This window comes from Musa acuminata, chromosome BXJ3-5 (genome assembly GCF_036884655.1).
Source record: "Musa acuminata AAA Group cultivar baxijiao chromosome BXJ3-5, Cavendish_Baxijiao_AAA, whole genome shotgun sequence".
Lineage (NCBI taxonomy): Eukaryota > Viridiplantae > Streptophyta > Magnoliopsida > Zingiberales > Musaceae > Musa > Musa acuminata.
The window spans coordinates 16,519,841-16,547,500 of NC_088353.1; the positions used below are offsets into that span (position 1 = coordinate 16,519,841).

The 27,660-nt window shown below is 36.1% G+C and overlaps 2 protein-coding genes across 3 annotated transcripts in view; both read right to left on the reverse strand.

The window, feature by feature from the left end:
- Positions 1-578: 578 nt before the first annotated feature.
- LOC135638850 (uncharacterized) lies at positions 579-19,758 on the reverse strand. Of its 2 annotated transcripts, none has more exons than XM_065152339.1 (11): positions 16,082-19,758; positions 15,619-15,858; positions 11,870-11,999; positions 10,421-10,573; positions 10,010-10,251; positions 9,842-9,905; positions 9,133-9,339; positions 7,608-7,843; positions 6,668-6,746; positions 6,462-6,599; positions 579-1,411 (listed from the first exon to the last, which is right to left on the reverse strand). In XM_065152339.1, exons 1-11 carry the CDS (start codon positions 19,342-19,344, stop codon positions 1,223-1,225), a joined length of 4,941 nt encoding a protein of 1,646 aa, XP_065008411.1. In that variant the 5' UTR covers positions 19,345-19,758; the 3' UTR covers positions 579-1,222. The 2 variants fall into 2 exon arrangements, with proteins under 2 accessions (XP_065008411.1, XP_065008410.1); XM_065152338.1 differs by having other exon boundaries at positions 9,842-9,911.
- A 1,380-nt stretch (positions 19,759-21,138) lies between these two features.
- Positions 21,139-27,660, reverse strand: part of LOC135637574 (nascent polypeptide-associated complex subunit alpha-like protein 1) — a 7,099-nt gene continuing 577 nt past the window's right edge. Inside the window, exons 2-4 of the mRNA XM_065150186.1 lie at positions 23,208-23,286; positions 21,724-21,854; positions 21,139-21,636 (exon numbers count right to left, since the gene is read on the reverse strand). Coding sequence (XP_065006258.1) covers positions 21,304-21,636; positions 21,724-21,854; positions 23,208-23,286 — 543 coding nt within the window. The 3' untranslated portion in view covers positions 21,139-21,303. The remainder of the gene's footprint in view (positions 21,637-21,723; positions 21,855-23,207; positions 23,287-27,660) is intronic.

Sequence of the window (27,660 nt, forward strand, 5' to 3'; positions counted from 1 at the left end):
TCATCTGCTTTATACCTTACTACTATCGTAGTTAATCCTGCACACTTGTCTCAACACATAGATTAGGTCAAACAATTCACCAATTGATTTCATCGTTAAACAATTCACCAATTGATTTCATCATTAAAATCCAAGATTCAAAAATATCCTCACCCTCGAGTAGCAAATAAAAGTTATGTCGTAACTCCACATTGGTTTTCTCATCATGCTTTTTATTTTTACGAATCTAATTAGATTTTGGCCGTCATTACGTTGGATTATATGATCTAATGTATCTGCAATTTGTTCTAGAATCGACTCGTGTATCCTGAAAGATGCTTCTTTTACAAAACGAGTCCATGCGTTCATCCCTAAAAATATGGAATACAACCATATAAATTTATATATATGCGTTCATCAACGACCATTACTAGATGATAGCTATTACTTGGAAAGTAAAATAATCCTATTAAAATATTTTAACAACTAAAATTTAGAGAATAGCACTACTCACGGTTGACAACACAAAAAAGATCTCACCCGTGTTTGAACTTAAAAGAAATCCCCTCATCAGGGAGCAAAAGTTGTTCAAACGACAGTTCCTTAAAACCCACTCACGGCTTCCTTTATTTCTTTCATGATACAACACAAACACGCCTGGATAAGGTTAACAAAATTTCATACACCCGATGAAACACATTTTGCTAGTCATTGTTCACACTTCCCATATGGGGTGTGAAAACACTGAACACTCTCAGGGACAATTAAGTTGCTGCTACTCGCTGTTACAAACATCATCACATGGATAAAGGAGTGAGAACAACAATGAGCTCACATACACGCCATTCATCTTCCCCATACTAAAGAGATGCAAAACAATAATCCAGAGCAACCAGCTTGCAAAAGACTGACATGATGATCGACATCTTCAATAAAACAAGCTGCTTCTTTGGTCAGTCACCTCTATATTAGCAACATGAGTTTGATGATAATTTTTCAGTAGGTCATGCTAAAAACTGTACTTGTGCCCTTTTCCATTTGGGGATGCAACCAGGTCATTTTCAGTGCATCCAACCATCCACAGACTCCATCTCTGTGACTTGCTCCCAGCACTGATGTGAACTTTAATAAATGAATTCCCTCCACATATATCACTAAATTAGCTCTTTTGAGATTTCAGCACTGATTTCAACTTTAATTAATGGAGTAAAACTTTCACATACGACCCAAGTCTTCCATCAAATTACCGCTTTGATTGTGAAGATTCTGACCATCTGTGATGTGAGCTTCTATATGTCTGCCACTGACGCCTGTTCATGTTTTTGTCAAACTGACTGACACAATTATCAGCTGGGGCTTTTGGTGTACTGCTAGTGGCATAGCCCCTTTTCAAGGCAGTTCTCATTTCCTCCTCAGCATCATATTGTAAGCGCTGCAAATAAATATAAAGACATTATTTGGAGCCCAATTAATGAGCATGAAAAGTCAATTGCTCAGCAAGTCTGACAAACTTAGTAACCAATTTCCAGAAACAGCCAAAGCAAAACAATTGATGTGCACACACACAAGCATCCACTCTCGTGTATAACAAAAGAAAGTTCAGTAAACTTGGTCACAGATCGTATTAGTACATTCCTTCCAACAATTTGACATGGATCACGGACGGGTACAACTTCAGTTTGTCCTAAAGCATGCAATCAAATATTCATCATTTGTTTAACAATCTCGGCCTACAGATCTCACCCAAGTTTCAATAATTAATTCATGAGCTGCGTACCAACTGAATGATCACTGATACAACAAAGGACTGGTATTGGAATGTATGGTCCGATACCAACTGATATCATCTTATTAACTATGAACACTGAACTAACATTTTAGCTTTTATTATTCACTAAATGGGTACTTGTGTTGATCAAAATTCTTAAGCACTTTGAACTCAAAGCAAAGAGTAAAAAACAATCAACTATATGAGCAGCTAAATCATAGAACCTGTGTAGTCAGTAAAACTACCTTAGTAAAAACAGAACGACATTGACAACGACGAGGAGTCATAATTTTCCAACTATTTGGAGATCCACACACATGAGAGAGAAAAACAACACTACTGTGTCGAAAAGAGTTGTCTTGTTTGCAGTTTCCACAGCAAATTGTCATTGACCTTTAACAATAATTTAAATAAACTACTAGTGGCCTTACATTACATTATCATGACCTGAGATTCTTGATCAAATTGGATAGAGAAACATAATAAACTCACACTAAAAATCAATGTCACAACCTAAAAAGTCTGCTATTTAAGTTGTCTAATAATTGACTCCAAGCTTACCCTGTCAATAAATATTAGGTATTCTGATTGCTTCACAAATAGTCTATCCTAATTCTGATCCCACCAATATCTTACTCTGACTAGAAGTAATCTCATCCCCAAATTTACTCAATGAAAAGTGTCTAATTAATTTTGATGTAGGCCAAGTAACACAAGAAAAATGAGACAAATAAGATATTTGGCAATGCCTTTATCTAATGCACCCTATCTCTTAATAAATAAAATTCCAATTCATAAATACTGTCATTTAGTCATTTCTCAGTTCACAGTTCATCCTGTTAACTCCTTTTTTACCTGATCACATTCTAGAATCAAATCACATAGCATAGTTGTTAATTCGTTATCAGTTAATTTATGCAGATTTTTCCTTGAAACAAATTCTAATTCAATCAACCCAAGATATTCTCTTAATCTTACTTTATAATTAGTTTTAACTTAACGTCTTGCCAATTGAGCCACTAGCCCTTAGTTTTTTCACATTCTCCTAGAAAAGCGCATGCAGTTGTACAATCTTCCATATGATTTAGTAAGCCTTCTCAGCTACTTGCAACTTTAATTACACCCAGTTCTACTAAATAATAATACTACCTTTTTACTCGTACAAGCTAGGTGTCATGGTAAGGGGTAAACTGGTGTATACTGACCCTCCCCAAAACCTGATCATTCAGTTGGTACGCAGTTCATGAATTTTGACCAAAGTTCAAAATTCATAACCTCTTTATTTCAAGGGGTAAACTGGTGTATACTGACCCTCCCCAAATCCTGTATTGGAGAGCCTCTTTTTTATGCTTCTAGGGAGAAAATACAAGTGCAAGTGAAAATAATCTAAAGTACCTCAACTTTAAGTAAATCTAAAGTCAAAGCATTTCTAATCTCAGACAACATATTCAAAATTGCAACCAAACATGAATGCAATTGTATAAGCCCAAATTGTAGAAAATAGCACAATGCTTATGATCTCGCTGTTAATAGTATAATTGAATGAAGTGTTTACAAATCACGAACAATGTTGGAACAAGGTTATATGAGTTCAAGAACAAGTTTCATTTGTCAGGCCAGAATAACATTAAACCTTCCCAAGTCTATGAGATCCTAGTTCAGTAAGCCACCAAAACAAACTTCATATGAAAAAACGAAAGCATAATAGTTATCGGAAATGGAACAATTCATAAACAAAAGAAATCATTTATATAAAGTGTCTTCTCAGAAAATAATTTAAAAACCAATAAAAATCTCCATATTTGCACATTGACATCTAATCACGACCTAGTGATCATGGATTCTATATGCAAACTGGCAGGAGACTTTGTGCTGTATCAAAGGTGTAGTGAAATCAAAGGTGGCCTCGGTAAAGAGCATGTGCCAACATGAAACCCTTGCCACCTGTGTTGCTCACCATTAACTTTGTCAACACGCTATTGGCATGTTCTACGCCATGAAACTGAAACATAACTTTTTGAAATTTTCTGCACTAGTGGCATTACTGATTAAACCACTTGAACCTCTTTTTTGCACAAGTAATTTCAGTTAGAAAAAAGGAAAATGTCAAAAATTTATCAGATTTACAGACTTTATTTGATTTCTGACTTAAGATTAAATAAAAGTTTTCATGGATACATGATGTTTTACAAAGGAAAGAGAAAAATTAGTCCAATTAAACGAATAAACTCGTTCAATATATCATCTCTTTCCTACATCAAGATGCTTCCTCGATTGTTTGGTCATAGAGTTCCAAAATTTGTTATCAGGAAGAAATTTTTCATGAAACTCAACTGAAATGGTAGTCCCAGTATTGTGACTTCAACGTATACACAACACACCTCATAGTTCATTCTTCAAGAGGATCATAAATGATAAATGAGAATTCTTATAGTCAAAGAGAACTTCCATGTGCCAATTAAAGAAATCTAAAGCCCAACAAGGAATCTGAACTGAAAACAAGGACTTCACTGGAGTCCTTGCTGGTCTCTAATGCCAAGTTCAGTTCCACCAGAAATATCAGAAATTTAATGTATGAAGTGACATTATGCAACATCTTAATAGTTCAATTACAATAATAAGTTGTCATGTGACAGAAATGTCACAAAAATCAAAAGCATCAAAACTAAGACATTACTTGTAGGAATGAAATCTTCTTCTTCCACTCTAATTAGGGTCTTGAATTTTAGATGGACAGTTAAATCCACTCTACTAAGTCTTCACTATATATTGGATAATAACTACAGTAACATGCACATCATTAATGGCTGTTCTCACGTCCTAAGCTAAAAAATAATTAGTATCATACAATGACAAGGACCTAATTGCATAAAATTGCAGCATTTTCAGCACAGACATTACGATATGCAACATCATGACCGGATAAACATGAACAACAATTACAACATCAATTTTGAAGCTATCATTTAGGATGTCTTCAGTGTACGAATTTGCTCCTGAAATGTACAAAATGAAAATCAGTTCATTATTTTGGAGAATCTATTCATTTTCTTTAATAATTCAAGTAAAAAATAGTTTAGTGCTTCTTTAGGCCTTGTAAGTATTCACTCAACATGTAACATCAATACCTAAAATTACTATTAATGATTTAGCCTGACTTGACATAAGAAACTAAGCAGCCAAGTTGGTAAAAGTTTTAGTGCCAACATCATTTCACAGCAATACCTATCAATATCAACCTACTAATTATTCACACATATGCACATGGGTGTCACGAACATCTCTTGTGAATGCTTACATTAAAGACATTCTTGTTAGCCGTAGATTATCTGATTCACAAATTGAATGATGGTTGCCACAACATAACAAGCCAGGGTTGTAGTATGTTCATTACATTTGAATAAAGTATAGATGGAACTCCTATGTAGTAATCAAACTGAAAGAAAATCTCTTGTGATAGCTTGCTACTTAAAGCTTATCCATAGTATACCATCTCTTAACATTTTCCGATAGCAAACACTTATTTCTTATAAAAGCTTGCATATTGTATTAAACACCAACTATAAGCTTTTCATTTAAGCCAGTTATAGAGTAAATGCTAACATAAACAGTCTCTACTCACTCTCTCTCTCACACAGATTCACCAAGCAGCACGCTTTAGTGGAGCGCCACCAGGGCGCTTGCCTGAACCCCAGTGTCAGGCATTTCGAGCAAGCGTTCGGCGAAAACCATGCAACCCTAGCGCCTACGATTCAGTTGAACAATAGCTAGTCAGTTCAATTGAACCAACTAAGCTACATAAAGTTAATTTACTTGCAAAACCCACCCCCTGCCCCCCCACGCGACCACAAGCAACCCTAGCACAATCTCTGCCTTTGTCACGCCTCTATCGCTGCCTCTATCGCCAACACACTGGACCGATGCTTCCTCTGCCGTCGACAAACAAATCCGAAGATGTAGCTTTCATGCGTAGTTCCCTCCGTCGTTACTGCTTCCGTGAGTAGCTCCTTCCACCGTCGAGGGAGAGGACCACAGCTTCCTCCGCCACTGGTGGACACATCTGAAGCTTCCTCTACTCACAACAGAAGCTGTCCACAGCTTCTGCTGTCATTACTATCGCTGTCACCATCATCCGAAGCTACTACTGTTGTCTGCAGATTCTTCAGCCGCTACTGTCATCCGAAGCTTCCTCCGCCATTGCTGCTATCGTTTGTAGCTTCCTCTGTCGTTGTTGCCATCGTTCGAAAGTTCCTCCGTCACCGTCGCCCTCTCCTTTCCCACTTTCCACCGTCAATGACTCTTTTCTCCCCTCTAACTACTATCGACAGTAGATTAAATACTGTTAACAGTAGATTGTTAACTACCGTTATCATATACTAGTCCCTACTTAGATTTTAACACTACTAATCTCTATTTATCAATTGTATTAGATTTTTTTATATTTTAATATTTCATAGCGTCTTGCTTCGCTCGGGCGAGCGCTTAGCACCTTGAACATCTTGGGGTCTTAGCGCCTTTTGATGCCTAGTGCTTTTTAAATCACCGAGCTATTGTTCATCATCATGTCACATGAAAATAGGTTGTAACCCAATCACTTCATTACTTTTCACTTCTTTGTCTCTTGAAAAGAATAGATTATTGTCTCTCCTTCGGACATTTCACCACAAACATCATAAGGGTGCTAGGCACCTATTTACTAAAATCTGGTAAATACCTTGCTGGGGTCTGAGAGTACAGAATATGCCTCTCCTATCATCTTGAACAATCTATCAGCATGTCTGTGAACTTCTTCAGCCATTTCTCTCCAAACGCCATTGTCAAGGTTCTCACTCCTAGCTAAGAGCTGACCAGCCTGCAGCAACAAGTTGCAGTGAAAAAATTGAAAACATCAACTTTTCTAAAATTATCCAGTGGCAATACCTTGTCAGGATGGTGTCTCAATGCAGCTTTCCTGTATGCCTTCTTTACATCTGCTGCAGAGCTTGATGGTTCAATTCCCCTGTATATACCAATAATCAATTATAAGGACAATTTCAACAAAAATTTACAGGTTAAGATGCCAAAACAACAGGCATAGAGTATAGCCATGTTTTAGAGCTACAAATAAATGATCCAGAAAAAAAGCAACTGAGCCTTAGATAAGATTAAAAATAAAAGGAAATGTTCATTCAAGAAAAACTAAATTTCTGGTACATGTAAGATTAAAATCAAACTTTTATTTTTCTTTTGGTACAGAAATCTAAACCTGATGCAACTTATTTATATTCTTGAACTATAAGGAAATATTTAACCAACTGAAGCAGTAAATTAGTCTGATAAAATATCCCAAAACTAGGTCAACATACAAGAGCAACTGTCAATACTTTTCAGTTTGTCTCCAGCAATTAAATCTTAAGTCAAATGGAGTGGAAAAAAAAGTTTTCTTAATCAAAGAATAATCTCTATCGATAAAGGACAAATTAACAAATCTTGCAAAACATCACAATATTTTTTAAAACTAGTATAGAAGATGCTATCCCAAGAAATAATTTTAAAGTTGGCCACCCACATTCTTTAGGTCATTGTGTCAATCAAGATCTTAATGGTTTATTGGAGTTGCAGGAACTGGGCAGTAGTCACCACCATACAGACCAGCACATAACTGGCTTACAACAGTTATAAAAGCAACCATTAATACAATTTCAGTTGGGTCTACCCTAATGTGAGAATCTTAAAGGTGAACATGGTGGAGAATTCACACCTATAATTGAAATTAAAACTAAAATAATAAAGAACGCCTTCATAGAATAAAAAAATTGCTTTCTGCAGACCAATATAATTCAGCTTAGACAACACAAACTGAAGTTGACGAAAAACTCACAATATCATGTACATATCCAGAGGAATTTCTTTTCTGGACTCCTCCTCCACAGTAGAAAGTCGCAAGCGGGCTTGAGATAGATCACCATTATTACTGATTGATCTTTCCAAAGCTCCATCTTGATTGTTGTTATCTTTGGGTTGCTTTTCCAGAAGAGATATGAGCTTATGGAGGTCATTAGATGCTTGTCCATAGTCTCTGATCATCTCATGTAAGGTGGCCCTTCTAGAAATTGCCTATAATACAACAATGAAAATTACAAATCAGTACATGTAACCAAAGCTTCAAGTACTGTACAGTCTGAATTGAGATCGTTACATGTTGATGTTCTATATGTATTATTTTTCAGTATTAACACATGGTATGGGTTGGTATCCACCTTAGAAACAGTCTCATACTAGTTTGAATAGTTGCTAAAATTGGTACTGGCCGAGATTTGAGTCCTTGTATGTAACCATGTCTTTAAGGAACAAGCATTTGTCTTGCAGAACATCGGCATACTGATACTCCGGTGTATCTAGCTAACCATGTCACAATGGACTTACAAATGCAATTTTGACATTTCTGTCAATACAGATTGCCCGTCCTTCAAGCCAGAGCTAAGTCCCCATGTTGAATGTTTCCTCCCTTTCTCCTCGTAATTTTGTGCTGCCGGAGTACTTGCATCAACACAGCATAGACTATTATGCTAATAGCACATACTGAATCGGCTGTCAACCGGAATTGGCCATATAACAAGTAAATCCTCAGTCTAAACCTAGTGGATAACATTGTTTTTCTTCATCTATATTTTCCTCTGAGCTTTCCTATTTATGACAGTGCTCTTAGAATTTTTATACTTTCTTTGCTGGGTTTTTGTCACCAGTGCTTAAGTACAAAAATGAAAATGATCATGGCTATTGTTGAATCTTTTGTTTTGGCTCGACAGCGAATCCTAAGGCAACACGGTAGCACCATTTAACTCAGTGGGGATGCACTCAGCTCACAGAACATCACAGCATGAATTGCTAATCTAAATAACCTTAAACTCAAACCTGAACTTGAAGCTGGGCTAATCAGATTTTGCTTGCATCTTAGTGAAAAGAATATCTTCCCATTCCATCTTTATCTAAACTCAATTAGTACATTACCAGATGCATAGTTGCAACACCAAAGTACAACATCAAAAATAAATAATAAAATGGCAATTCAAATGAAAGAAATGGGTACAAATCCCCCATAAAGAACTTATAATACAATGGAGATTAAAAACAAAGAAAAAAATCTTAAGTGGGATGATGATAATATGTGAATAAAAAGGACACACAACAAGCAAGTTCAACTTCCCGTTGCAATGCCACAAAATAGTATTGCATCATCCCGTTTTACACAATATGATACAGTATTATGATATATATTGGAGCATCATGTGTAAGTCAATGAGTCAATATCAGCAGGCTTCAAATCATAACCAGAGAAATGAGAGAATAGAGATGGCAAGTGAAATTGAAATAACAATTAAGATGTCAGCAAAACCTTGACCAACCTTCAGGTAGCTAGGATCAAGAGCTATTGCTAGACTGCAGTCTGCAATGGCATCAGCAATTTGGCCCATAGCTTGATATGCAGCAGCACGATTACAGAAGCATATTGCTGCAAAAGGATGTGATTCAGTACTGCATGCTAAAGCCGCACTGTAATGTTCTATAGCATCCACATGTCTTCCTTCTTTAAAAGCTTCATTCCCAGCAGCCTGCAATGGAATTTAAAAAAAGCATTTGTTGATGTCAAAACTCTTCATGTAATTGTATTTGAAGGAATTTATTAATATATAACTTCCTGATATCATCATGCAAAGAAGCATCCAAAATTAGTGTCATTTAATTACCTACACATGAAAAAACACACAGAGAGGCTAAATTAGCAGCACAACCCCTCTAAAAACAAGCCACATTTCAAGCCTTCAGTACACAAATATTTTGATCATTTGAAAAGGCAAACAACAAGCCCAGGATCCAATCAAGTCACATGTCATGGTGGTTTTGGAATCGCATCTCCATTTGGACAAAGTCAACAGACTTACACTTTAACTGAACTTGCATTTATAAAATTGTCTACTGATTCTCAACACCAACTAAACATAGAATTATAATCACAATGTTCATAAGTTCTTAAATATAAACATTATTATTAGTAATTTTGCTAAATAAGATACAATGAAAAGACTCATATAAAAAGAAAATGAGCAGACTTACTTTTAGGCGCAAGAGTTCACGAACTGTAACAAATAATGATGTTGAAGATCCTGAAGGCCCACTGCTATTCCTAGGTAATATTAATGAAAATTAAAAACATGATTTGAAGAAATATATGCTACTATCAGAAATGATTAATGGAGTACAGAGATAAGATCTAAATAGTACTTTTCCACTATATTTTTCATTTTATCTTGTTTCTTTAGCAAATCAAGTGCTTCCTTGAGTCTTCCTAGATAGAAGTTAGACTCCGAAATAAGGCACCAACGCCAAAGCCTCACAGAAATAACTTGAATATCTTCAAAATTATCAACTTTGCTCAACTGTACATTGGTTCCGGACAAAACATTTCTTTCAGCATGTTCCATAGTCTGCTCACAAAATTGTATTACTTCTTCATACCTCCGAAGCTGTCAGGTTGAAGAACAGCATTATTAGATCAGATATATTATTCTATGAGATAAACCTGGGACAATATAAATTAGTTTACTGCTTCCCATAACACCCGGAAAAAAAAAAGGAATTTGAAAATTCATGGTCTTAATGACAGCTACTTCATTGAGAAATATTAGAACTAACCAATAGAAGAGCTTCTGCTTTCATTTCCATCAATTTTTCTGAATGTGTACATATAGATAGAGAATCAGAGATCATATGCAAGGCCTTTGCCACTTCATTAGATGTTCTTTTCAGTAAAAGTTCCTCACACTGAACCACGTAACCTGCCACTTGCTGTTACATGAGAAATACATGTCAGTCACATATATGCCAAAAAGACAAGGGAACATAAAGCAGATATAAATAGCATGACAAATCAAACAAATAATATATCCTAGATGAATTATTTAATACTTAGTTATGTGAAATCAATAATAACTTGTAAAAAACAAACCATAACAAAAACAGAAGGTAATTTTTCATTCAAAATGGTATTACTAAAGCAAATTAATCATTATTAGTGTTTTGGTTCAAATACATCTGGGATTACTCAACAAGACAAGAAACAAGTTTTTTTTAATATCCAATGTACTTCTTTACCTTTGTGATATATTTTTCAGACACAAAATGAGGCATCTGTCACTGTATTTGTTACAATTCATAAACATTCCATAAAGAATTTGGCTGATGCTGTTTAAGCAGGTGGAAGGAAACATAAATTTTAGACACATGCTATAAATGTAATGGTCCAACACCAATTTTGATGTTCTAAAGCTTGTCAAATGGATCTCAAATGTTGATGACATGAAAACACCAATGTCAAGTTAGATATTTTCAATCTAACAAAGCAACCTTTTTAGATACACAGGATGATAAAAATCTGGATTTAAAGCAAGGTTCGCAATACCGTACCATACCGGAGTTTCGATCTGGGCTCGGTACCGGTACGGTACGGTATACCGCTCGGTACACCCAGGTGTACCGAGCGGTATATTCAGGTGTGTCGAGCACTATAGCGGTGCTACAGTGCTACAGTACTACTACAGTGTCGGAACGGTAACATATGGTCCACGTACCGAAAGTCTGTCGGACCGGTACATACCGCCCGTACCAGACGGTACGGACCGATACTGCAAACCATGATTTAAAGTATAGATGAATATGATGGTCTGAAACAGATAATCCATGACCGAGAAATGCACTGGAATCTTTCATTATGACAATATCCAATATATGTGTAAAATTCAAAATTGGTAAATAGGATTTCTAATCCAATAAAACCATTTGTAAAACTTACATTACCTCATTCACTCAAGTTTTGTCATAACAATTCAACTGACAGAAAAGGAATTGTTCATAATCCATATCTTAAGAAATTGCTACTATATTGAAACTTTAGCACTTAATACCAAAAGATAATTACAAGCACAAGTAAATCTTCTCTGATACGCCAGGTTGCTTGGTTCTTATGTAATAATCCCTCTTGGAACATGCAAGTCGTTTTGCATGTAAACAAGAAGTCTTTCATAAATCAATTGTGCTGCAGAACATCAAATGTTGAAAGATCAGCAGTAGTAGGTTCAGTGCTACCTGAGCTTTCTGAAGGCCATCAGAAGCCTCTATTAATATTTTCTGGTCCAAATTTCCGTCACGCTCTGATAGTAAGCATTTCTTAAAATACTTCATAGCTTCATCAATTTCGCCCAGTGCAAGATGGCAACTGTATCAGGGGAAGATCAGGTCTCTAAGAGAGTCTCAACTATCATACAGCAAAACAGAGTGCAAAAACAGACAAAATGGGATACTGAAGTATACATCTCAATATCGTTCAATTCAAACCTTAGATTTATCACCAAGCTCAAATCAACAAAATTGACTAAGACAACAACATTGTGCGAAATACACAAACGAAATTAGTGATTCTCTGAACATCAACCAAAAGTTGAAACTGTGATATCTCTACCACACAAAAGCACACAACAACGTTTTGAAGATAAGCGATGAACATAGGAACGGGATGAATATAGGGGGAAGTAGTTAGAGACCAACTAGACCCTAATTTACCCTTGATAGTGTCCCACCTAAGCCAACTCTAGCCAAGGACCTTTCACCACAACAATGGCTTGACCAAAACTTTATGTGGACTACTCAAAAGGGTTGATCCTACCAACAAATCTTAACTCACCACATGCTGCACAATTTTTAAATCATTTTGACTAAAGTAGCTAATTAAAAAATTTGTTCAGTTTCCATGATGATAACGTAGCTCAGTCAAGACTACTATTAAAGTTAGATGATATCTAATTCCAATACAAAATCTTCCCTTTGAGGTGCTCAAACCCACTTGGAACAAATCTCTTCAAGACAAGGCAAGGTCAAGAAATAGACTTTTTCTATTTCTCGATGATCTTCTGATTGATTTTCATCACTATTTTCAGTTAATATTGTAGGGGCTAACTCTGAATATAATTTGTCTAAGAGTCCTTATATGAACATAATACTTGTTACGTGGTTTATTTTGCTATTATTAACTTGGATTTGGAGAGTTCAGTTGTTGTTTATAGTGGGATTCTATGTAGTGGCCAGATACCAAACAAGGAGAAGATTTTTCTTTCAGGATCTCTTAGTAATTTACTAAATTGTCAAACCACGGATTGAGCTTGTTGTCCTTTTATATGGTAGAATTAAGTATACATCAGGATTCTACAGAAACCATATAATTTAAAGGGCAAAAGATGGGGTGTCCCATAAGAAAATGGACATTCAAGCATGCGGGATTTCAATACATGGCAAGCCACACCAATGTTGAGTAAGAAAGCATGTGTTTAATATTGAGAGAGCAAAGAATGGACAGTCTAATTAAATGTTATACGATCAAGTACAATTTTAATTTATGGCAAGGTCAAGGCAATGTTGAGTAACCATAAACAACTTCTCACTTAACACATGCAACTAATCTTATTTGCTCATCATCTAGTTTTGATAAAGTCTCTCTATTTTGTTAACAAGGTCAATCCAACAAACAACATCACCAATGCAAGGTCAATGGACAGTCAATGTAACCAGCCCTACCCCTGAAATTACATGACTCCAACCATAGACGCCTCATTGCAACACTGGATAACAAGGTTGCTTGGAAGATCCACCATCAACCTTGCAGAGTTGGTGAATCTCTCCACTCAGCTATCCATATTCTGCAAATGATCCTTTTTTTCCACTCCATTCTACTCTTAAACGGAAAAGCCAAAAACAACTAGAGCTTTTGGGACTGGACCCTTCTTAATATTCTTGTATTAGTTACACTCTTTAGTAAGGTATGTAGTTTCGAATAATACCGCCCGTATCGGGCGGTACATACCGGTCCGTCAGCCGATCGATACACGGACCGCCCTTATCGGACGGGACGGAATACATACATATATATATACATACATACATATATATATACATACATACATATATATATATATATATATATATATATATATATTTTTTTTTTTTTTATTTATAAAAGGTGACATCATCTTTTATAAATATATATATATAATCTTATATATATATATAATATTTTTTATATATAAATATATATTTATTAATTTATATATATATATAAACAAGGCGACGTCACCGAATTATATATATATATATATATATATATATATATATATATATATATATATATATACCGAACGATATACCGCTCGATATACAGTATCGTACCATACCATACCGAACGTCGAAACTCCGGTACGGTACGATATTTCAATCCTTGCTCTTTAGGGTCCTCTCTTGTTGTTGGGAGATTATGGCTTGTTATTGGTGCTTTATTGTCTCACTTGTTCAACTAAAGTTTCTCACTACAGTGACCTTAGAATATATGCTAATCAAATTCTCATTAATTTAACAAGTATCATTATTAGTTAGTACAAAATCTAAATTCTCATTTTGAAAATCCCTAACAAGTTGATCCTATAGTGCACCACTATGGCTAGATGAAACATTGAGATGCCACCAAAACGGAAGGCTAGAAAGATTAGGAAGTAGCAACAACATGATGGCTACCAAAATGATGGATATATGGTGTAGCTGAACTATAAGGCACGGTTTATGAGGATGAACAATTCAAGAATTAAAATATTTTGTCATATGCCATATGAAACAAAACATTGCTATTTTATATTAAAATATTCCAGATGATACATTATGATATTGCCTAAAACCAGAAATTGTTCAAAGGTGTTTGATAAGACATAAAAGAAATGCCTAAATTAGGTGCTGCAACATTAAGAAAAAGAACATAATATTTTTGGAGAGTAGTACAGAGTCAATGGGTCCAAAAGTAGCACTTCTAAAAACTTTTTGAAACTAACATTTCCAACCTGCCAGCACAAATAAGCCTTACAGAAGCATTGGTCCCATGGTTCGTCTTACTATTTTATACCGGTATACCAATCGGCTATTGGTATAATACATATTGAACCATCCCGATGTACCGACATATAGTGGGACATACCGACAAACCGATGTGTACCACCCGTACCGATCTCCTATACCGCTAGTACCAAGCAATACATTGTGGTATGGCAAACCTTGATTGGTCTTGGCCCAACCCATGTCAAGAGAATAAGATACAATCCAACCCAGAGAGATACAACTTAGAAAAATATTTGAAACAAAAATAAAGATGCAGCAACCTTTGTGAACTGATGATGACAAATTTTCTTGCCACGGCATCAATGCAATAACTTCAACAAAACAAAACAATAAACTCTGAAATCTAAATACTTGCTTTTCAGCTTAACAATGAAGATAGAAATTGGAAAGGAGAAGTGTTTGACATTATGGAAAAGCTTTAACCTAACAATTAGCTCTGAAATCTAAATACTTGTTTCTCATCTTTTAATCTAAATAGAAATTGAAGAGGAAAAAGGTATTTGACATTAATTTTATTAAAAAATGTGAATCTTTTCTTTGTTCATTTTAACGTTCAAATGTCTTTTCCTATTTATTCTTCATTGTCTATATGTATATTCCAAGTCAACAATTTAAATGTAGACATTTTATTGTCAATTTCATTATATAAAGAAAACTGTGAAAGGAAAAAAGTTTGACAATACAGCTTAATACTTTTCTTTACCATTAACTTATTGTCACCTTTGCATGATGTGACTCATAATTTTACTATATCAACATTCAGATGAGTTGAGAAATAATGTCTCAACAATTATTGAGTGCAATAAAGATGTATAAGTCCAAAAAACAAAAAGAATAATTTCAGCTATGAACCTAATGAAAAAAGATAAGGCAGAAATGGATTAAGAGAACCAAGGAAACCTTACTTTGCAGCCCTGACTTGAACCCTTAGAAAGTGGGAATCAATTGCAGCAGCCAGCATACAGTCATTAAGGGCTTCTCTCATTCTTCCAAGAGACATCCGTGCAGCTGCACGGTTGCTGTAGCACAACATCAATGCTCGATTGTAGCTTAGAGAAATTTCCTTCCGAGAGACAGAGTTCACCCCCTGTGTATAATACTCCTCAGCTTTAAGCAGTAGTCCTTTTGCATAAGCTTGATTGCCCCTAATGTACATAAAATCATCAGCAATAAGTCCCAGAGGTGACTACTTAATTGCAATTTAATTAATGCAGACAATGTGTCTCTAATCCACAATATAATTAATCAAAATTTTTACTAGAGGTAGAAATAAGGAATATGAATTCTGCAACCATTCTCGTAAACCAGGAGCTATATAAAATTGTTCATGGGAGTCCACAAATGGTGGAAAGTCATATTCTCAAGTACCTGAGACGCCATCTCTCACAGGCTTCTTGCTCTGCAACTATTTCAGAATCAGTGGTAACTGGATCCCTCAAGACCTCTGGTTTCGTACCAGTTTCAACTCTAGTATCAACTACATTCTGTGGACCAGATTGTATGGATTTTAGGTCTCCTGCAGGATCTGGACGTACAGAACTGCAGGTAGCTGGAAGCATACTCGCAAAAGGGGAAACAAAAGGAACATCAGCATTTAAACTAGGATTAAGCATCTCCTGACCAACTTTTGTCCTACTTTTCCGTCGAAGTTGTCGCTTTGACACTGATAATGGATCTTGAGCAAAAGATATTGCACCAAAAGCAAAGTTTGAACCACCAAAACCTGCTAAGCTAGAAGCCGAAGTTAAGCTTGTACCATTCTCACCAGCTTGTGTGACGATCTCTGAACCAAAAAGGTGAGTTTCTGTTTCCATTAAAGTGCTGCTACTTCCACAAGCAAGATCCTCATATTCAGATTTGGAAACAACCGTTTTCCCATCAGGTTCACATCTTTGTCCATCATCTGAACATTCGAGACCAAATTCCTCATCAACATGATCTCTAGAATCATTATGATCTCTTTCTCCATGTGTTAAATCATCTTCATTAATATCCAAACGCTGTGTGGCAGAAACAAGATATTCACTTTCATCATGACATCTGGAATTATTATGATTTGGTTTTTCATGTGTTAAATCATCTTCAGCAATATACAAGTGTTCTGTTGCAGAAACAAGAAATTCACTTTCATATACAGGAATTGGATTTTCCGTCGCAATTGATGCACTAGGTGAGGCAATATGGATGGACTCATTTGACGGTATTGAAGCTTCTCTTGAATTTTGATCAGCAACTAAATTCTCCTGATAAGGAGAATAATCCATCGGTGAGTAACCATCAAGAGATTCTGGATCCTTACCTTCCAAAACTTTTTCCACGGAGACAAATGTTTGAGCAAAGGTCTGCTGCAATGGAATGGAGTGCTTTGGTTTACCATTTCTTTTCTTTGTTTTTGTACCTTTAGATTCTACCTTTCTTCCACCGAATGTCATATTTGAACGTGGTCCAGTAAACAAACTCTCCTTCGATAAACCAGGAGCAACAGATTTTGGGCTTCTAAATTCCATGTGTGACATTCCAACTTCTTCTTGCATGCTTGTGAAATTGAAGCCAATCTCAACAGACCGGGGGTCATGGCCAGATGATGACCGATGAATAGTAGGTTCAGCATATTCCCTGGACCTAAAGTCACTATCTACTTTAGATGATCGAAAATCATCTCCAATTGAACTTTTCTCCTGGTTGCTCACCACGAAAGTATGTTTAGAAGAAGCAGATGCATTTGGGAACACATTCCTAGTTCTTTCTGCATTGGCATCTGAATTTCCTGTTTTGTCCCTTATGTTCAACATTTTGATGTCATTATATAATGTCTTAACTGCATTACCATCAAAAGAAGCAGACACATTTGTGTCTCCTGTATATAGAACTTTATCAGGATCATTTGCCATGACAACTACCTTAAACTGGCAATCAGCATCTTTGCTTCTACTAAAGTTACCATCATCCTCGAAGTCCTCAATGTTCAGCTTTTGCATGACATTTATAATCTTTGATGGAAAGCTCTTCTCAGACATGGTTGATGTCTGAGGTGAAGTGAAGCTTTTCTTCATATTGGACCCGAAGACAAAGAAACCTTCTGGGTTATCCAGACTTCCATTCCTAACATTGTGTGATGGCATCGTACTCCCAATAGTCGCCTTCTTCATCTCCTCCGACAATGTGTTCACATCACAGCCACCCAAGGAACTTAGAGTGGTCATATTGCCACCAAACAGAAAAGAATTACCAACATTATCCTTTGCCCTCTCATAAGCTTGTTTTCTCCCTTTAGAAGCATCTTCATCACCAGAGTTATGCAAATTCAGTTTGGTCATTTCTCCATGGAGACCCGAGAATAAAACTTCATCAGAAACATTAAATGACTTCTTACTTGAATTAGAACTTCTCTGAACCCCAGTATCATATGCATCAGAACTCCCACTTCTTTCATCAGTAAACGTACCTGTATTACTCATAGAGACATTATTTCTTGAATCTGAATTCCCCGAATTTGCACCAAAGACAAAAGCATTTTCAGGCTTTGCAGGTAAAAAACTACCCATGCTTGGCACCCCTGAGCTCTGTGGCTTGTTCCAACTCAACGTATCACTTTTGTTCAGACCACTTACACTTGCATACAAACTGGAAACAGAATCCACACATCGCTCATCTTTGAAGGTGGATGGATTCCCAGATATTTTATCAGAACCAGTGTTTGTCGAATCATCGGTTAACTCAGAAACAAATGGAACACTTTCAGACTTTCCGAACTCAAAGCCGCCCAACTCTGGATAACTGGTACCTGCTGTTGAAATCTCGTGAGACTTTGTACTTCTCTTCACATCACACCCAAATGGAAACACACCCAAATTGCTTGCCTTATTCTGAGACCCAATGTTTTCCATACTCAAATTCGATAAGGAGACACGACCAAAGGCAAACCCAGAGCTTCCGGATTCTACTGACACAAAATTATCCAAACTTGGTACACACAAATCCTCAGGCAAGTTTTGACCAGAAATAGCATTTTCCTTCATGGCACTTCCAGACACAAAAACACCAGCATCATCACGCCCAAAATGATATGCACAATCTACCGTGCTCCCATATCCTAAATTCGACATAGCTGGTTTTGACTCATATCCAGCAAATTCTCCGGTGCTCCGTCCTGTGCCGGAGAATTTCTCCTCACCACTCTCGAAGACAGAAGCACCAGTATGAATCTCATGCTTCACAGAGTCGAAACTACCCGATTTCGTATTCCCAGACACCTTTTCACCGGCTTTTGGATCAAATGGCTTGCATCCGTGGAGCTTCTCATGAAGCCCCTGCAATCCACCACCCTCATTTCGTTCCGGAGCGCCCGATGGTGTGACCCCCATGCTTGAGCGGAATGGGTTGAACCCGGATCCATCCTCCGCATCGGTGATCACAGCAGCCCTCACCCGAGGCGATGCGAATTGCTTCCTCGACTTCACAAGCCGGGGTCTGGATAGCCCCGCGGCTGTTGACGGCTTCCCGGGGGCCGAAACCGAGGGAAGGTAGGGAGAAGGGAAAAAAGGGGCAGGGGAAGCAAATCCACCATCAAAAGCTTCACCAAGGGAGCTCCTAGGCCCGGCGTTCCCATGCCCTAGGTTAATCCGATCCATGAAAGCAGAACCGGGAGGCTTGGGGGCAGGGAAGCAGGCTAAGGAAGGGGGGGAGAGAGCGCGCGCGGGGATCTCACCAAGACGTCGACGGGGGAACGCCTAATTAGATTCCGGCGACAGCCGTAGCGGGCATCGGCGGAATCCGGCCAACGAGATCGCCGGAGGAGACGAGGTTGGCGTGGGGCGGAATAGAAGAAGTGTCGATCGGTGGTGGGGTTCAAAACCACGTCTTCTTGGCTTCGCTTCGAAGGCGGCGACGCGATTTAGTTTTTTTTTTTTTTTTTTTTTTTTACATTTTTATTATACTGATCGTGTTTTCTCCGGATGATTTGGAAGGAAACGGTGAAAAGAAGGGCGGGGTGGTGTTTTAGGCTTCTAGATCTATGGGTTTTGGATTGTGGCAGGGGAGTTTGATGTAAGGAGCTATTCCTAACGCCAAGGGATGGGAATTTTCTCTAACGTTTCCACATAATTATAGGGAAGATTTCAAAAATAGTGAGTTGACCACCTTGGCATTAGAAAATGTAATGCTGTATATATATATATATATATATATATATATATATATATATATATATATATATATATTCATTTATTATTAAAGTTTCTCAATTGGAAACGTCATTCAACAACAAAAACGTGATTAAGGGTTATCGGATGATGATTCAATCAACTAAGTTTTACATTTTATCTATTCTATTAATGAAAATCACTACTGAAATTTGTTAACACCCATATATAGGAAACAATATATATATATATATATATATATATATATATTCTTTTTTATTATCATCAAGAGAAATTGTCTCTGGATTAAAGATCTCCATCATCTCATGAAGCAAGCATTTTATGTTCGTCTATCGGAAATAAAAGCATTCGAAAAATGGGACAAATCGAATCAATCTCATCATATCGAGGAATTTAATCATCAATTCGTCGCTGTTTGAGATCGTAGGGAAAGTCATCCAAGGACAGATTGGCATCATCGACCACAGTCAGAGAATGGTCAGATTTCATCACTTCCATCTCAAGTTAGATCATAATGTGATAATATTATACCCGTCCCACTCCGATCAGTATTTGGAAGCTTCATAATCAACTTGATTAACAAAATTGAGTGAGAAAAAGTCATCCTCAAAATTCCGTCAAGTATCAGTTGGATTGACGACACAAAATTTCCAATCTAACAAACAAAACTATTATACCACTTATTTCATGCAAATTGTCCTATTATCCTAATTAAAAGTGGAAATAACTACAAGTATCAATAAAATTATGCAGATCACGACACCCGACTATTTGATGAAAGATCATTGATCAAATATAATACACTAGTCATTCGATCAAATCTATAAGCACAACGCCACAAGCAAAATGGTCTCTCAGAGTTTCACACCCATCAGCTGACCATTATTATGATCTCCAAAGTCCTTGATTTAAACAATCATAATTACCACATACCAAACACCCTTAGGGTGCTACTATTTGCTTTCAGAACCTAGTGAAAATGATCACAAAGCTTTCGCAAATAAATATGAAGTTCCATCTCTAAGTTATGAAAAATGTTTGGGCTGCTACTGAGCTTTGTAGGGTGAACTGTACTCGAATCGTCAGTTAAACATCAAAACTTGAAATCCTGCTCTTTGCCTATCAGTTTATTGCCGGCCCATGCTACTTTTTCTATGGTATGTTGCATACACTAAAGCTGATCTCTTAAGCATAGTATAATGACTCATCTCACAAGTTATCAGATCTTCATGATCACAAGATCACATCACAGCTTGCCTCAAATGAGCGAGAACCACCAGCAGACCTACTTGAGCACAGATAACGGTTCACCCTACTTATACAACAAACAGTTGAAAACTCTTGACGATCAAATAACATTCAGCTGTTATATCCTCGAGAAGACAAGAAAGATAACAAAAGGTTGTAGACAAACTCAAATCCAAAGCTTTAATTAGTAAGCTCCATGATTGCAGTGACAATGTCACCATCTGCAGCTTTGAGTGCCTTGACTGCCTTGGACCTTGAAACCCCAGCCTGGGTCATGACCAGTTCGATGTCCTTGGGTTCAACCCCCGTCTCGTCAACTTCTTCATCATCCTGAGCCATTGCAGATGTCTCAGGCTTTGAGATCACATGGCTTAGATCAGGAGCCTTGAACTGTTCTGCAGCCTGAGTCTGCAGTTGTGAGCTCAGATCCTCTATCTTTGCCTCTCCAAATATAACGTAAGTGTCTGAGGTTGGACTTTTGAAAACATCTGGCTTCGATATAACAAATAATATCTGAAAGAAAACAACAGAAACTACATATAATCACAATTGTCTACAAAAATAGTGTGAGTAGCAACAATAAAGCCCATCACAACTTACATTCTTGCTCTTCTTCACAGTTACTCGACTGACACCAGGAATCGGCTTCATCCCGAGCTTCAGCATGGCCTTACGGCTCTTTTTCTCGCTTCTGCTTTGCTTGGACCTTCCAGCAGCATCTCCTGTTTGTCCTGCGTTTATTTTTCAAAAAATGAAATAGCAAATTAAGGGGAACCGGATGAAGATTATACAAAATGGTCAGCTTCATATTGAAAAGCATCGAAATCAGAAACAAGATATTTTCACCTATTATTCTTGTAACTAGAGGATAAGACTTACAAGAAGGACAAAGAAAGGGTGTATCTAGTGAATGAGTCTTCCACCAATACGAGGTCCGGAGAGGATCAATGTACACGATCACAACTTTAAATATTTAAAGAGGCTCTTTTCATGACTCAAGCCTTAGTCTCCCAGGTCGCAAAGGAACCTTACCGTTCTACTAAGGCCCACCCTCTTAAAGGACAATTATATCTTAATCAAAGAAAAGTTTCAAACTCGAGCAATGCAGATTGGAATAGGCTAACCTGGAACAAGGCCGATTGAGTGCAATATGCATAAGAAATCAGGCATCTATAAGTGGGTGATAATCAACCACGATTGCTCGAAAGTAAAAAAGTCAATTTAGACTTGAATTCTGGCTATCCAACCAAAACAATATGAAAGAGAAAAGAGAAGGGAAGGGAGACATTCAAATAAGGAACTAAGAAGGAGAAGCCAAACAAGAAAGAAATCAGCTTAACCTTTGCTATGAATGCCTTAACGGTAAGGACCATCATGGAAATGGAGGCTGAAGATGGAAGAATGTACAGTTTGAGGCAGTGTTTTTAAAATGTGCCAAGGTCCCAAGACACCTAAGATACTCACCTAGGCATCTGCCCGAGAGAAGCGAGAAGCTCCAGAATATTAAATTTTAAAAGAAAATATTGTAATTGATAAATATGATCATAAAAATAAAAATGTCAGAATATAGTTTCCACTGATGGAGACCTATGCTAAACAGGTTTCTAACGAGTCCTAAACAAGTGGATCAATATGGTGTTAAGCGATTCAAACCAGTGCTGAAGAGTTCTAAAGAGTGAATCAGTATGGTGCTAAACAATTATAACCAATGCTAAATAGTTCTAAAAAGAGAACTGAGAAGAGTAACTGGTGGCTGAGGAAGGGAAGGGCGACGGATGAAGGCAGCGGCGGCAAACAGAGTTGCAGCTACAAACATAAGGTTTCACTTCGGATTTGTATCACTAGGTCAAGCATTTTGCCAGTATTGTCAAAATGCATACTCATTGTGACAGCTTTTGTCAATATTGATTGGTTGATATATAGCATATTTATATATAATAACCAGCCACAGTCACAAATACAAACTACTCATTGTGAAAATTACAAAACAACTTAATTAAGATGCTTCATACCTGTCCAATAGGCTTCTGAATTTATTCATTCAAGATACAAGGAACAGAATTAAGCAAAAATATCAGATTTACCTTCAACATCATCATCCTTGTCATCATCATCCTCATCATCATCATCATCATCCTCCTCCTCAACTATGGGCTCATCTGGCTGCAAAAACGCATGAAAGAATTGATCTCTGATATCTGAAACTTAAAAAATAAAGTGAAAGGCACTAAGGCAGCAAGATGATAATATTTGAATTCATCTGAGCAATATGACACCAGCAATATATAAACATATGATTTACAGAAGTAAAAATTAGATAAAAATATAGTATTAAGCAATAAAACATGTCATTTTTACCAGTCTAGTGGTAGGAAGCAGCTAAACAATCCAACTATGCTAAATATTTTTTCAGAGCATATTATGATTTCCAAAGTAACTCTCCATAAAATATACACTCAACTAGATCAGGAAGCCCATACATCAGGAAGTATTTGATGAAAGAGACCACATATAGATAAAGACATCAAACAGGCATTGAGAAGAAACTAAGGATTTGCTCCCAAAATTAAATTGTGTACCATTAGTAGATTGTGTAGATTGCACAGTTACATAGATGTCATTCAATATGTTAATGCAATTGTCAGATCTTAGTATTCTTGACCATCTGCACCTCCATGAGCCTAAACCACTGATAGGGATACTTACTGCTCAAATCTACCAAAGAGAAGCCATTGGACATTAAAAATACCACAGGTCCATCTTTTCTATAACCTGCAGTGCAAGATTCTCAGCACATATACTAACATTATTAACCATTTCTGTCCAACTACAGATTCCTGGTTCAATAAAGGGGACTCATCATTAGAGATGAGTTGCTAGAATCAGAGCAGAATTTATAGTCCAAGAAAACATAGTACCATCCCACCCAATCTATAATTTTGTCCAAGGCTGATCATGTTTTGGACAATTTCTCAATCTTAGTTAAAAATCAATTCAAATTAGTTTAAAAGAAGAGATAGAGAGATAAAAGAAAATCCAATGACTACGATTGTGAAACAGAGGAAAAAAATACTGTTATTATCAAATTTGTAATTTACTACAACTATGTTATTTGTTGTTGACTACAATTACTGTAATGTTCATCCACCAAAGTGTGCAAGGCATAGAGGAAAGAATATAGACAAAATAAAGTAAAGAATACAGCATAGATTTTAATTCAACATTAGGATGCTAAGATTGATAAGAGTGAAATTTACAATTAATCTAAAATTCCATGTTGCAATCTTCAAATGAAAATTTTGATTTATAAGCCTTTTGCATGATAGGCATTATGACTGGAGTAAAACTAGGATGAAAAATGTATCACATTACCTTTCAAAGTTTCAGGTGGATAACATGTATAATAATTATTTACTACAGGAATTATCATGGTATGATATAATTTATGTACTTACTTCCACCAAACAAATCAGAGCCATTTTATAATGAACATATTTCCACTGTTGTTCATTATTATTTAATATATCTTCATGTTTAATATTTTAGTTTCATATGTTTTAAAATACATGGTTTTTTAAATATAATAAAATGACTCTTTATTTTGATATTTTCATGATTTTCTATATTTTACTTGTAAATTTTTTTCTTGGCAATCCCAATCTTGGTGCCACCAATATAATCCAATTCATTTTGTCCAATCCAAATCGGATATAATCTTTTGAACAATGCTATAGAGTTCAACAACAAAAAAGTTTTTAACTCTCATTTCATGCAGGTAAACCTACAAAAAGAGTTAATACAGATCAGATTACTTCCTACAGCATTCCTGATTAAGTAAAACATATGTGGCTTAGTAAGACCATTTACATCCAGGTGCATGGAAGATCTCATGAAATTTTTAACCTGATCTGACAGATCCAGGAGACAAACTTAACATGACATATATTTACTTACTGGCAGGGATGAGAACCACTACAGATATCAAATTCCCTCACCCAAACTCAATCCTTAGGATGAATTCATATATAACACCCAAAATGGTATTACCTAATGATGGATCCCATGGCGATATCTTGTAAAAACTGTCAAGTCTTTAGCAACTGGTTGCTAATTATGGCTGCCAATATTTTAGTAAATCATTTATCAATTAGCAAACAATTAAAGATATTCATTATCTTTTTAATAATGAGATCATGAAAGAAATATAATTGATGTTGCATCCTTTCAACAAAATTTGCTGAGGTACACCTACAACACCATCAGCATCTTACATATACTCCATCTGATAGTGGGAAGTTCGGCTGCATCTCTCAAAATGCAACATTTGCTGAAAGAGTTACCAACTCGACTATTAGATGGTAATTATGATCATGATTTCTAATTTCTTCAAGAATAAAACTCCCCACATTCTTGAAAAAAAAACAATATGTATGGTTGAAAAGGAGAAATCATTTTGCACTAGAAGCCATCAAAATTTACCAACAAAGTCAGAATGCCATAAAGATCCCCAAGTCTTGTATTGATTCTTCTAGGATTATCTAGGAGACTAATTACAATAGAAAGGAACTTCTGTTGTCATATACACGTTGTTATTGGATGTTAAGAGATATAAGGATTGTTCAGCCATTCATGATGCATTTGGAAACACATTCGAAATGTGCCTTGAGGCCCCAGTGCTCATTCTAAATGTGATTTGGTGTTTGGTAATTTTTTTCCAATTCGAATTTAGCCTGGATGGTGCATTACAAATGCTCAAAAACTAATGCTACCTTAGGGTAGCATTGGCATTTCAACATTTCTGGGATGCTGATGAATTTTTTTAATTTCTCTAAGTACCCTATGACATACTCCAAAATCACAAGATTACCACTGTATAATAAAAACCCTAACTTCATTTCCTCTCCTGTTCTCTCAATTTACTCATTCTCTCACAAGCTCTAATGACAATGTATATTATGACATGGCTAATTTGCATGATCAAATAGCCACCAGCTTAATGAGCGATGTATCTTAATGTGATGACATGATTTAGTGAGATTATATTTTTTATTTATTATATATCTAGGCCATATGAAATTTTGCAAGCTTAAATTCTTTTATTTATTTACTTATTAATTTAAATATAAATATATATATATATTCACTTTTGAATAAATATTAAAAGTATATTTTTCATCTATTATTTACCAAACATTCAAAGCATTCCAAAAACTACGTATTCCCTTAGACCCTTTTCTATAAATGCACATGAAAAATGCAATTGTTTCCTAATCGCACCCTCAAACAACAAATATGCTATCCTATTGAGGAAAACTGAGTTTTGACCAACCACTCATGTTACGTAATAGATGGAATGATCTAGAGAGAAATTACATCCAGTGTAGCAGTCCACATCCCATCATTTGAATAGCAACAACAACAAGAGTCATTATTTTGTATCTAATACACAGATGGAATCCCGATGGAAAATTTATTGTTAATCCCATCTTCTTCAAAAGACTGGAAATAGAACTTCCAAACTTCATTTTCTCTTGTTATATAACTCGTAACCTCCCACTCCCCCACCTCTCTCCCCTTCACCTTTATTCTATTCATTTGTGTTCTTTGCATACAAATGAAGCATATTTATGAACAACATCTAACTATACACGCTTTTAACTTTTTACGTATACTTTACGTGATAGTGATGCAAAACAATGCATCTTGGAAGAGTTTACATTTAAGTATGTTCTTTGATAACAGAATAATTATGTATAAAGGACTAAAAATTTATATGAAAAAATAAATTAAAAGTTATAGTCTAATTCAACAAAGAACTAAACATCGATTACCAAAGGATTTTCAATATAGTTTTCTATAGAAAGAAACTAACAACCAATTAAAAGATAACCTAAAGTAAACCTTAATAATAAGGCTTCTGACTAGGCTAGTATAGATCCAAGATTCACTAAATCTGGACTTTCTAGATGAGAACTTTAAAATCACCTAAATGGAAAATCAAAATGAAACTCAAATCTAGAGTCAAATCCCCTGCTTGATCTAATTCATACACTACCATCTTGCAACCTACTATGCATATTTCTTGCACGAAAAATCATAAAAAGCAATAAAATTAGCCTCTACAAGCCAATTTTCAGGATAATATAAGAAACCACAACCGTAAGCAGAATACACCAGTGTATGAGAATGAATCAAACTAACAGTGAGAAATCTAGAAGCATTTATTTCTTTCTTTTTCAGAGGCAATGAAAAGATGTCAAAACCAGCCACCTGACAAAGAATAGAATTCCAAAAAAAATCAAAATTACAGTTTTGTAGTATGAACTCCTTAACTTATAATATTAATTCACCCCTTGACGTAAGGCTCTGCCAGTAAGTAAAATGCTGGACTGAATTAACTCTACATCAAAAGTAGACTCAAGTGAACGTTTTAACAACTTTACAAGAACTAGAAAAAGGACCAAAAAAGGCCAATTTTTCTGCAATATGTTTCTCAGGCAAGAAGTTCCCTATGCATGAGACACCAACATATGCTTA

Bases quoted from the DNA above. Each gene is read 5' to 3' on its own strand.
- LOC135638850 (XM_065152338.1), bottom strand. From the start codon at position 19,344: ATGGATCGGATTAACCTAGGGCATGGGAACGCCGGGCCTAGGAGCTCC. The intron at 10,252-10,420 runs GTTAGTTCTAAT...TCAACCTGACAG, and splicing joins AAGCAGAAGCTCTTCTATTG to CTTCGGAGGTATGAAGAAGT. The intron at 9,912-10,009 runs GTACTATTTAGA...AATATTACCTAG, and splicing joins ATGAAAAATATAGTGGAAAA to GAATAGCAGTGGGCCTTCAG.